The sequence below is a fragment of the Chelonus insularis genome, unplaced genomic scaffold, assembly GCF_013357705.1.
Source record: "Chelonus insularis isolate UGA/USDA-ARS -01 unplaced genomic scaffold, ASM1335770v1 contig_75_pilon, whole genome shotgun sequence".
NCBI classification, from domain to species: domain Eukaryota; kingdom Metazoa; phylum Arthropoda; class Insecta; order Hymenoptera; family Braconidae; genus Chelonus; species Chelonus insularis.
This window is the reverse complement of record NW_023276737.1, coordinates 501,237-514,871: the sequence shown is the minus strand read 5'-3', so window position 1 is coordinate 514,871 and position 13,635 is coordinate 501,237. Positions and strand designations below refer to the sequence as shown.

General features: G+C 32.1%; 1 protein-coding gene and 1 pseudogene across 1 annotated transcript; both read right to left on the bottom strand.

Annotated features, from left to right (window-relative positions):
* Nucleotides 1-5,338: 5,338 nt before the first annotated feature.
* On the bottom strand, nt 5,339-8,357 carry LOC118071202 (mRNA-capping enzyme-like; annotated as a pseudogene).
* Nucleotides 8,358-8,938: 581 nt separating this feature from the next.
* On the bottom strand, nt 8,939-9,385 carry LOC118071201 (uncharacterized). The gene has a single exon (XM_035090226.1). It carries the CDS (start codon nt 9,383-9,385, stop codon nt 8,939-8,941), a length of 447 nt encoding a protein of 148 aa, XP_034946117.1.
* Nucleotides 9,386-13,635: the final 4,250 nt, after the last annotated feature.

Sequence of the window (13,635 nt, the reverse complement as noted above, 5' to 3'; positions counted from 1 at the left end):
AGTTGAACTCACCGCTGGTAATGCTACTTATGCTGTAGGAGATCACTTGTTGAGAGATAGCAATGCTTTTAAATTCAGCAAATCACACAAACACAGTACTGACTACGAAGACACGAAAACTACATCTGCGAGAGCGATCAAGCTGCTTCAGACAGGCACCGAACAAGAACTGGTTGAGTTCGCCCTTTTCTTTTACAGAGAAGATGATTTCCCTCGTTGTTTGGAGGGAGAAAAAGAGGCCTAGACAGGAAGTAGAGGGTAGAGTGGAAAAGCTCCAGATGTGGAGAGTGTTTATTGTTTGAGGGCTAGAAAACACCCAGAGTTTTTTCTGGCCAGAGAAAATCCAGAGTTTTTTTAGGACCAGGAAAACCCAGAAGCCATGTGTTTTGGCTTATGGGGAAATTTGTTATCTGGAGAGTGCTCTTACCTCTATAGACGGGCCAATTTCATATTTTAAACATTTTTAAAATATTCAAAATTAGTCATGTTTTATCCTAGTTTTATTTTAAAACTCTCTGAAAAGCTCAGGAACTCTCCAAACCTACGCTTTGAATATACTCAAACTTAGTCTGAAACTCTCTGAAATTCTCTAAAAACTGTGAGACACGTCCTTAGCGAATAAAGTTTCACTGAAACTCTCAGAAACCTTTTTGAAATATCCAAACTTAGTCATGTTTTATTATAGTTTTATTCTAATACTCTTTGAATTGTTAAAAAATTCATCAAACCGAATTTTCTCATTTTTTCAAATTAAGTCTGAAATTATCAGAAAGTTTCAAATATACAAAAATTTTTTCTTTCAATTTACTCTTCTTCTTTTCGAAACTTTCCAGAAAAACATGTTTCAATTTTGAGAAAGATCCTGAATATTTCGTATCATTATAAAAAATGTTCTGACTTTTTCGGAATAAATCAGAAATTTTTCGGAGTATTTCAGAACGTTTCATATTATTTCTGAAAAAATATTCCCACACGGGCATGGCTTATTAATTAGGATTCATAAGAATGAATAAAAGTGTCAATTTTGTGGAGATTCAATAATAATTGGAGGTCCCTACCTTTTATAAAAAAACCACTTTATGTGATTTTTATAATTATCATTGAAGATATGGTTTTTCGCGTAGATTGCATTCTATTTATGTTGAATTGATCGAAATTTTTCAAGTTTTAGATTTATTTTCTTAACTTTTGAATGCTCATTTACATTTAATTAAACTTTTGCGCCCCTTAAAAATAATTCTCACTAATCTCAATCGCATTTCAATCAGTCACTTTAAATTTCGATAATTTTCATATAAAAATCACAGTACTGTACTACATAAGTAAGACAATAATATTAGATTAATAGAAAATGAATCATATACCGTTAGTAATGATAGCAATTCCATAAATATCAATTTTTCATTATTTTTTTACAATGCATTAAAAATCGCTATTTGACTTTATGGTAGTACTGAAATAAACGATAAACAAACAAAGTAGATTCAAAGCAAATGTAACTTGAATGTCATTGATAATGTCTAATATAAAAATAATGCTATCATTAAAATTGATGAGAAAAATTTTACGATATATGGTCAAATCATGATCATTTTTAAAGAAAAAGCTGATTTTGCATTCTGATGATTAAATGCAATGCACATTTATGGCAAAAATTCAAAATAATAACGATAAAAAAGCACTTACAAAGTTACAAAATAGTAAATAAGGATAGATTCCAATATATATACGTACCATCATTCGCTATTATTTTTTAAACTACAAAACATAGTCATTATGTTAAGCGGAAATCTTAAATTCCATATAATAATCTTATATTTTAATCATAATGCCAACGTTTCATTCGTAGATTTGTTTAGTAAATAGAAAAAAAACTCCAAATTATTGACCATCAAAAAATAAAGATTAAGCTTATTCCAAAAAGTATTTTATACATTAAAAATGATTAATCATATGAGAATCATACATTCTATGAAATTTAATAACAATTGTACACATATATAACGTTTGACACAGATGAATCTTCTTTTTCTTACTAGTTGCACTTACTACATATGAGTAGAACAGACAAACATATTGATAAGAATGTAGATACACCAAAGGAAAGGTTCCTTGGAATGATGGACCATAGTTATGGCAACAAATAAATGATAGTTTTATAAAATATTTATTTACAGTTATACGAACATACAAATTGTCGTTTTTAGCATTACAATAAAAGTAGTTCGTTGTAAAATCGTTTCGTAGTTAATAGAGCCATGTGCTTCACACGTACGAAAAGTACTTTTATTCTGACAACATAAATTATTTATAAATATATTATAATTATAAAACTACATTCTTATCAATATGTTTGTCTGTTCTACTCGTATGTAGTAAGTGCAACTAGTAAAAAGTAGAAGATTCAACTATTTCAAACGTAGTCTGTTGACTACGTAAATGTCGTCAATTTAACTCCCAACGGTAGTTGTAGCAACTGATACAAAATGTTTATTGCAAATATCATATTGTAATTGACTGAACTGTGAAATAAATGTATGTACAATTATTTATGTAAAATGCAAAAAACTATATAATGTATGTTCACACAACTGTTAATAAATGTTTCATTTAAGAGCAGTTTATGGAAAATTAAGAAATGAAGCAAGATATAAGGAAAGCTGATTCCACAGATTAAAATTGGATAGATTATCGATCACACTAATTAATAGAATCCGATCCAACCATATCTGTAAGAAGGAATATCTTTATAGATTTAAAATAGAAGAATCAAGTGATTGTCCTTGTGGAGAGGAAGTGCAGTGTCTAAATCATCTATTTTAGAGCTGTCCGCTTACAGAGGAAAAATCTAATAACTTAGTTGAATTTTTGTTCCGAGAAGGGTTTAATCCCCCGTACGAGATAAGAAGCCTGGCGTTTACAGTTAATGTTAAAGTGATCAAAAAGATTGTAGAATACATAAGGAGTATTAACGAAATTAGTAATTTCACACACACGTCTGAGTGAGCAGTAAATAATCTTGTAGTTCGACATAGTACAAGTTTTGGCCAGAATGGTGCTCCAATAGTACTGCAGCGCCAATGGCTTCATTCCGGAAGTCGAACTAATAATAATAATAATAATAATAACGGCAGCGGTCAGAATTATTTTGATCTATAAATATGAATATCCCATGTATGAATGTATTAGCTCTGTAGTTAGAGTACGTGACTATCATTTTGCCGAAAAGGGTTCAAACCCAGCTGGGGAAATTTTTTTCTGGTAAAATTGCATTCTTTCAAATTGCCAAGCGGGGTCTGATCCCAGTCATGGCAAAATTTTTTTTTTTTTTACCGATTTTTAATTGCATATTATTGCAATTCGTACGTGCTAGAATAAAAATAAATAATATTTATAATTCTTTTTCTTATTCTTTTCAATGTTAAAGTTGTTCGATCACGAACAATAGTATAGTTTAGGGTAAATCTATGTTAAAATTTAATTTAAAGATAAATGACAATATTTGATATTAAATAAAACTTGACAATTAGAATTGATTTATTACAAAATTATGAAACTTTTGACCGTTTTGTTTACGAGAAATCTGGATTTATTGGTGCCATTGGGTTTAGTGTTTAACCTAACATTCAACTGAACTTTATACATTTATTGAAAGAGATAGAGCACCAGACTCCTATTTTGCCGAGCCGGGTTCGATGCTGGTCATGGAAAAAATTTTTTCTCTGCTTTCTTTTTCAAATTGCACATTATTACAATTGTTATAAACTTGGAATATTATTAGTTTTTTCATTATTACCATCCAAAGATAGAGGTACTATAAAATAGTCAAAGTCTTCTTTTTATTTGTACATCTTCGTTCTAAAGAAAACTAGTTTTGTCTATTTTGGAGTACCTTTACGTGATTTTAAAAACTTTCAGAGGATTTTTCCATTTCAATCCACATTTAAAAAAGTTCAGGTACATTATTACCCTAAATTTCTGCCTTTATTCTATTTTAGATTTTATTGCATTCACCAAGGTCGGCAAGGCAATTATAATTGTCAAAGGTTAAAGTTTGACCACCTAGGCTGAAAAATATAAGATAAAAAAGAAGTTTGTCATTTCCAGAAAAGTGCTTGGTCACTGTTACTCTAAACCGTTGATTTAAAATATTATATATTAAAATTTCAAAAATCGAAAATTTCATTTAAATTGAAAATAATTATTGTAAAGAAAAAAATTTTTTTTTTTAAAGATCTCATATTAGTGCGTTGGTAATGATTACTACACGCACTTTTCTTATCATCGATCACATTAAAAAAAATTAAAAATATTAAATTAAAATGTAATTTGCGACATTTCACTCTACTTTAATCATGCAAAAAATTAAAAACATAAAAAAATCTAATTTTCATCTCCGTCGTTTGGTTGGTAGAGGCAAGCAATCTTCCCAATCCTCATTGAATTTATGTTACTTAAGAAATTAAACATAAATTTAGATGTTACCGGCGCGTTAATGCTATTAAAAATACATTGAGGAGTCTTAAATGAATTAGGACAATATTTATCGGTTCTTTCACACGTAAATACCCAACGACCGTTCTTGAAACTACATTCAAATATTTTATTATTGAGCTTTTCTATTCCTTGAGTAATTGAAATGAAACTATATGGTTTCTCATTCTCAATGACTCATACTTCATGTCTAGAAATATTATCAAATCAGAGTTGAGTGTTGAGATGTTATCAATAAAGTCTTTTTAGGGATATATGTTTAGATTTTTTTTTTTGTTTTTTTTATTTCAAATTAATAATTCTTAATAACTAATTACTACGTACTTATGTCGATGAAAGGTAATTCAATTAAGAAATTTTTTCAATTAAGAAAGCTATTTTTATAGAAAAAATCGATGTGACAAATTTTATTTAAAACAAATATATAAATATATATAGTACATTTTTACATATAATGATACAATTACTGTTATTACAATATCACACATGCATTCACTCTATGTAAGATGATTTAATTTAACTAAAAAAAAAAATTACATTCAACAAAAGTCAATTGTTAAGTCAATATATATAGTACATTTTAATTTTTACAAAAGACGTTATTAAATATTATAATACAATTATTTCCATATCACACATTCTTTCCAGTCTTTGAAAACATTTCCGATAAATTCAATTTAAGTTTTATTCGCAATCTATCTTGAAAGAATCGATTATTCAAGAAAATTTGATCTCTATAAAAATATTATTTTAATTTGATGATAATAATTATTAATTATTAATAATCATAAGTATTATTAATTATGAAGCTAAGAGTTAATGTGATTAATTTTTCTATCAATTCTTATCTACGTCGTTTACATGGTGGAGGCAAACAATCAGAATCATCTTCAGATTTATACATATCAATATAATTACATAGAATTTCCGTAGTAATAGGAGCTCTAATACTTTGGCAAACAGACTTAGCAGTAGTGAATGAATTGGGAACAGATTTATCCGTTCTTTGACGCATAAACACCCAATGCCCATTTTCAAATTGACATTCAATTATTGTGTTATTTAAATCTCTAATTTCTGTAGTGATTTTCATGCGATCAAATGGTTCTTTTAAGCCTACACTTTTCTGGATAGAATACCCAGACCTGATTTAACGACTTTTTTTAATTTAAAATCTACAGAATTTAATGACAATGGCTACTATTTTAAGACTTCTGCTGCGGTTCCAGGGATAAAGGGTTCCTTCGAAGGCTGGAAAATTAATCCGTCTAGTTCATGACCCAATCGTTTGGTGAATTTCTCACTCAACAAACTGTTGGCTTGTGTGATATCCCAAAATTGCTTTAGTCGGGTAGAAAAAGGTTCTTGTTCTCGTTGTATTCTACTTTCTCTTAATGTTCTATATCGGCCTTCCATTACTTTCCTTTCGACGATAGTATATCGATCGGGGAAGAATGATTCTTTAGATACATCGTTCCTGTCATACATGATTACATCATAAGCTAAGTACCTTGGATATTCGGTACCATTTACTTTATCAATGACCATATCGCCATCCAATAAAGTATCTTTCAGAGTTCTTGAAAGATCTCGAGGGTCCATGGAGACTGGTTGAGAACCAGGGAAGCCACTTCTATTTCACTGGCATATTTCTTGAACTCTTCTTTGAATTCTTGTAACTTTAGCTAAATCTTGTACAGGTACTACTCCAGGAACTCTAGCCATAAAAACTGGATTTTTGACAATATGTTTCCTACTTCCGAGTTGGTCATGTTCTTTCTCGTCACCTCTGGAGTTGTCGTATTCCAAACACCAATCTAGACGTGGTGGTGAACGCGGTCTATAATTCTTATCATCATATCGTCTGTATAATTCTTTGATGTAGTCTTCCTTGTGAATTCCAGGAGGTCTGATGGATGAGAATCCACTAACAGCAGCGTCCAAATTAAATAGTCCAGTCATATTAGATTTTAAATCGTGAAATCTTGAAATGGACAAAATTTTAATAGACTATTTGTAGGGGATGTAGAATTAGTTTCCCCTAAAAAAAAGTGAGCTCCGACACCGGGCAAGGGTTGAAATCACCCTTTAAACGCTTTTTTATGCATTTTTTCATGTTTGTTCTCATTTTTTTCGAGAACTATAACAGATATGGAAAAATATTTTAAACAAAAGTTGTAGCGGCTACAATTTTACATAAAAAAGTCCGCATCTTCGCAACCTTACCTGTAACAGGTAAAAAGTTATTGACCTCTAAAGGTTGGAAAAATTCAAAACAATGAAAATATTGAACACCCTTTAGGCACGATACTGCTGTGAGAGAAACAAAGCGATATGTCAGCGCTTGTCACACTCATTGCGAGTATTTTATCATAATAAACGTGCCTAAACGAAACACAACGTAAACAAAACCCATAGGATAGACAAGGAGGGTTATGTTTATGTATTCAAAATATAGGAAAGGATAGCTGACATCACAAGGTCAGCATTTGTAAGACTTTAAAGAAAACTAAGTGATCACTAGCATTGTATAGAGAAATCACCCCAAGTGACATAAAAAAAAAATCGCAAAATTAAATAGCATCAATCGATAAAGTTTTTAATGCTGAGTCGATGAATGATATTCATTTTTTTGATTTTTTTTTAACGATACATGGGGTAACTGGGGGTAGAATAAAAATAATAATAACAAACTATTTGCAAGTGAGCTCAAGTTAATTTCAATTAACTTTACTTTAAAAACAGCATCGATTAAAATTAACTTGCAAATAGCAATTTTGCAATTTTTTTTTTATGTCACTGGGGGTGATTACTCTATACAATGCTGGTGATCACTTAGTTTTCTTTAAAGTCTTACAAATGCTGACCTTGTGATGTCAGCTATCCTTTCCTATATTTTGAATACATAAACATAACCCTCCTTGTCTATCCCATGGGTTTTGTTTACGTTGTGTTTCGTTTAGGCACGTTTATTATGATAAAGTACTCGCAATGAGTGTGACAAGCGCTGACATATCGCTTTGTTTCTCTCACAGCAGTATCGTGCCTAAAGGGTGTTCAATATTTTCATTGTTTTGAATTTTTCCAACCTTTAGAGGTCAATAACTTTTTACCTGTTACAGGTAAGGTTGCGAAGATGCGGACTTTTTTATGTAAAATTGTAGCCGCTACAACTTTTGTTTAAAATATTTTTCCATATCTGTTATAGTTCTCGAAAAAAATGAGAACAAACATGAAAAAATGCATAAAAAAGCGTTTAAAGGGTGATTTCAACCCTTGCCCGGTGTCGGAGCTCACTTTTTTTTAGGGGAAACTAATTCTACATCCCCTACAAATAGTCTATTAAAATTTTGTCCATTTCAAGATTTCACGATTTAAAATCTAATATGACTGGACTAAAATGTACCACTTTCAACTAAGTAGCTTATCAAAAGAAACCCAGTTCTATTAAAACCGTGGGTGCAATGAACTCCAATGATCTCAGATGGATTACAAGCCATATAATTTCTGAAAATTTCGATAAAAACTTTTGTTTATTCTATACAGGGAGCTTCTTCATGTCCACGATATTGGAGCTTGTAATAACGACGACCATGATATTTAACATCAGCTTTATCATAAAATCTGGGGGTATTTGTCAAATCTATCAGTAATCCCATTTTCAGTCTTCGACTCTTTAATGATGTAAACAACATGGTCACAGAAAAACGACATTCTTCAGAAACTTGACTATTATATTCTTCTGATAGTCGTTTTTTAAATGCAAGAAATTGATTGTTTATTAATTTTAAACTTTTTCGAGGACAGTGTAACCATCGTGGAGGGATCACCCCTTTGCTATTTTTGGCCCTCCAACTTGACATTGTTCGTTAACTTGACCTCAGCTGTATAAATCAAACTTTTTCTCTTACAAACACTCAATTTTACGTTTAGATGTTCGCTCTTGCGTTTTGATTATGCAAATGTTGCATAAAATTGAAGCTGCACTTGTATTTTTACAAAAAAAACAAAGCAAAAAGTACACAATGTGCACTGGTTGACATCTAAGTCTCAAGTGATTTCAAACTGTTTTCGTCGCTACCTGGTGTAGTGGTTATGAGCTAAATGGGGATTATCACTACAATACATTGCAGAAGAATACTTATAAAAAATTATATATTTATTTAAACAATTAGAATTCGCGAAAGTGTTAAGTCTTTTTTCTACAGCTTAAGCGTCACAGACAAAGGCTGGAGATTAACTGCCGGTAAACTGGCTTGCCAGCGGTTACCAGGCTTACCACTGGGCGCGCTGCTATCTGGGCAAAGTTAGGCTTCTTGATCGGTAAAGGCGTCGTTGTTAGGTCAATGCGGCCACCCCCCCCCCTCGACGTATGAGGCCCTGGGGGAGATTTGAAAGTGACTTTCCTCTGATACGTTTTAACAGAACGGTCCAACGAGGCTTATCAATGATGTGGTCGCAGTGGCTGGACAGGAAGAGGATCTCCTTCATTGCACAAGTCATCAGTTTTGGTGATGAATGCCAGTTTAAGGCGGTTAATAGAAATTGTTTTAATCTCACCATTTACATTTATTTTGAAGACACGGTCTGATATTCTGTCTTCCACCTTGAAGGGACCAGAGTATGGCGGTTCTAAAGGTACTTTCACGTGGTCTGAGCGGATGAAGACATGAGAACAGGTATCTAAGCTTTTCAAAATGAACATTTTAGATCTTGAGTGGTGTGCAGTCGCCGTCGGCCGTAAGGCATGCATGTATTCACCATGCTTTTGCAAAAATCTCTCTGGATCAGGATTCACTTCGCTCGTAACAAAGAATCCACCCGGTAATCTTAGAGTAGTTCCATACACCATTTCAGCTGGAGTAGCTTTCATATTTTCTTTGTAACTCATTCTGAGTCCGAGTAGAGTTGTAGGTCATATTTTGGTCCATGGTTCAGGTGAGCACATTAGAGCTGTCTTCAGAGTTCTGTGCCATCTCTCTACTATCTGCAGCGAAAGCTTGAAAGAGTGAAGACTCGAATTGAGTAACACAATGTATCACATCAAAAGCAGTCTTTCTCAGAGTCTTTGGAATGTAAGGTCGAACAATACTATCAGAAATATCACAGTAGATTTTGGTACCTTCTATATCCAGTTGTTGGAGTTTAAGTGAAGTTGGATTCTCGATCAGATCTTTTAACTCTTCATCATCTTCTTAGGCTTTTTGTATGGTTTCAAGAGAGAGTCTTGTAGGCATATCTAGAGTATTAATTTGTGACAGGGCATCGGCAACTACGTTTTCATTGCCCTTCACATAAACAATGTCTGTAGTGTACTGTGAAATGTAGTCGAGTTGTCTACGTTGGCGTTCTGAAGCTTTATCTAACCTTTGTTGAAAAGCATAGATGAGAGGTTTGTGGTCAGTTCTAACAATAAAATGACGACCATCAAGTAGATCTTGAAAATGTTTTATTCCCGCGAAAACTGCTAACAATTCCCGGTCGTAAGTGCAGTAATTACGTTCAGAACTGCTTAGTTTTCTCGAGTAATGTCCCAATGGTTTCCAAGTACCATCTTCAAATTGATCTAATGTTGCTCCAATGCCAGTTAAAGAAGCATCAGTAGAGAGAGCTAGATCTGTGGTAGGTGATAGAAAAGCGAAACGAGTAATTGAGGTTAAGCATTGTTGACATGCATCAAAAGCTTCAATTGATTCTTTTGTCCAAGATATTTTGGTTTCATAATTTTTCTAAGTAGCTTTTAGATATTCATAAAGTGGTTTTTGTAGTTTCGCAGCTTCAGGAATACAACGGCGGTAATAGTTTATCATGCCCAAGAACCTTTGAAGTTCCATAACTGTTTCAGGCCTTGGAAATTGACGAATTTTTTCAAGTCCTTCTGCTGTTGATGAAAAACCTTGAGAGTTCAAAGTGTAACCTAGAAAGTTGACTTGTGGCTGACCAAAAACACATTTTGAGGTATTGATGTTGAGTGAGTAGTCTTAGAGTTTCTCGAAGACCTTGTTGAGATACTCTTTATGCTGCTTTTCATAACCAAGATATCGTCGATGTAAACAAAAATGAAATCCAGGTCTCTAAAAATGAAATCCATAAATCTCTGGAAAGTTTGAGTTGCATTCTTCAATCCAAATGGCATAACGACATATTCAAAAAGACCGCATGGTGTAATGATGGCAGTCTTGGGTATGTCATCTTCGTGCATCGGAATCTGGTGACATGCTTCGTTGAGATCTATTGTTGAAAACATTTTTTTTCCATGAAGCAATGGAAATAGGTTGCGGATGTTTGGTGGAGGATATTTATTTGGCTGTATAATACTATTGAGCTTCCGGTAATCGCCACACATTCTCCACGAGTTACCCTTTTTTGGTGTCAGATGAATAGGACTAGCCCAATTACTACTAGAAGGTCTATGATCACCAACGTCCAGTAAGTTATGGATCTCAGCTTTTTTACCTTTTAGCTGTCAAACTTTCACTGTTACTGCAGGTTGCCTGTTTGTAATAATTCCACCAAAATGTGCAAGAAAATCAGCTCCAATTATTGCAGCAGGTATGTCAGCAATAACGGAAGACCATGTAAAATTGCGTCGAAGATTAAGGTCGAGATTGATGATCCGCACAAAACAGGCATCTAGGAATGCCTGTAAAAACTGGCGCCAAGTCCACATTCAAGTAAAATTAGTATAAATGGAAAAAAGGTAAGATCAAAAAAACATGTGAAATCAAGTAAAACGCCAAGTTAGCTGCGTCTTTTTTCATAATTTTTTCGAACTAGCAATGTACTATTGACTTATAAAATTTCAGTTAATTTTGAAGTACAAGAAAAAAAATCTTCAAAACCAAAAAACTATGGAACTTGGCCCAATTTTGTCTTTAAAGTCTGCCCAATTCAGTTTCAAATGTTCTTATGTACGAACTATAATATATGGAACTGTTGAAAGAATTTAAAAAATTGGGCCAAGTTCCATAGTTTTTTGGTTTTGAAGATTTTTTTTTTGGTACTTCAAAATTAACTGAAATTTTATAAGTCAATAGTACATTGCTAGTTCGAAAAAATTATGAAAAAAGACGCAGCTAACTTGGCGTTTTACTTGATTTCACATGTTTTTTTGATCTTACCTTTTTTCCATTTATACTAATTTTACTTGAATGTGGACTTGGCGCCAGTTTTTACAGGCATTCCTAGATGCCTGTTTTGTGCGGATTTCACTTCTTTTTGAAGTGAAAACTTCTTCAGGCGCGTTGGAGCAATTTTTAGTAGGGGACAAACTTGTAAGTTCACATCACCAAATCATCCGTGTTACTGACATAGTAACGTTGATATAATATCTATAGCTATGAAGTTGAAGCGTTCCTCTTGAATAACAGTAGAAGTATATACATATATATATATATATATATATATATATACATGCAAGTGGACGTTTGGTAACATTTTGTGCGACCAAAGTGGAAGTTTGGTGACGAATTGGAATTTTGGTGACTGTCACCAAACTTCCCTACAACGATTATGGAAGTTTGGTGACAGTCATCAAACTTCCAAAAAAATTTTGAAATCTATAAAAAAAAGAAAAGTAACAGAAAAATACGATAAACGTCGGATATACGGTTAAGAACCATATAATATAATGAGTTCTGTTCTTCAAGAATCTAAAAGGAGCAGAATAACTGAGGAAATATCAAAATTTGTTACAAAAAATAGATTTATCACAATTAGTTTTTTAATTTTTTACCTAATAACGGATATTGAAGATTGAAACGAATAGTATTGATATGGAATTTTAGTGACTGTCACATTTACACTCTGTGTTCACTGGGTAACTCCTCCAGTTACAGGAGCACTCTTACTGATGATGAAAGGAAATGATCGTAAAACTCAATTTCTGTTCTTTTACAACAAATGGTATGTTACGAACAAAAGAAGTATGTTTATATTCATTTTACACAGTGGATAACATTGTTTCAGTAGTAGAAAAAATTTCCCGCTGAAAGATCTCAAATTGAATAAATCCTGTTTTCAATTGTTTATAACAAATTTAATTGTTATAAACAATTCACATTAACAAAAAGTAGCATATAACTTTCCGAACAACCCCCTCTACATATCTGTTAAATTTGGTCGTAATCGAATTAACCGTTTTGGAGATTACCCCGTACAGACAGATAGACACCAGAAATTTATATAGTAGTATATATACGTGCAAGTGAAAGTTCGGTAACATTTCGTGCGATCAAAATAAAAGTTTAATGACGAATTGGAATTTTGAAGACAGTCACCAAACTTCCAAAAAAATTTTCTTCTTCCAAATTAATTTTTTTGTTCAATAAGGTTACTAGAAACAACGCGCGCTCTCCGAGCGTGCTGTCTCAAGACGACAACGTTAAAAATTATTTAATTTTTATTTTTATTTATTTCGAAAATTTAAAAATTTATAACAATTTTAGGTAGTTCCTATGCTACATAGGTGTATTTTCGGCTCTTTTATTACTTTGCCAAGCCAGTTTCTTATTTTTCTGAACTAGAAAAAAGTTCAATGAAATAATGTCTTATGAAAATAGTGAAAAATATGATATTTCAATAAGACATTATTTAAAGCCAACCACAAAATTTATAACAATTTTAGGTAGTTCCTATGCTACATAGGTGTATTTTCTGCTCTTTTATTACTTCGCCAAGCCAGTTTTCTATTTTTCTGAAATAGAAAAAAGTTCAATGGAATAATGTCTTATGAAAATAGTGAAAAATATGATATTTCAATGAGACATTATTTAAAGCCAACCACAAAATTTATAACAATTTTAGGTAGTCCCTATGCTACATAGGTGTATTTTCTGCTCTTTTATTACTTCGCCAAGCCAGTTTTCTATTTTTCTGAAATAGAAAAAAGTTCAATGGAATAATGTCTTATGAAAATAGTGAAAAATATGATATTGCAATAAGACATTATTTGAAGCCAACCACAAAATTTATAACAATTTTGGATATTTATTATAATTGTTTCTTCTTTCAATCATCTAGAACATCATTTTATCCATGATTCCAAATGAAATCTATTAAAATCGATATGCAACACGCGGGAAACACTTTTTATTTTTTTAATCATATTCTTTTGTTGTTTTTATTCTTCAAAGACTTATT

Excerpts from the sequence above, each read along its gene's own strand:
- LOC118071201 (XM_035090226.1), bottom strand. The coding sequence starts at position 9,385 with ATGAGTTACAAAGAAAATATGAAAGCTACTCCAGCTGAAATGGTGTAT.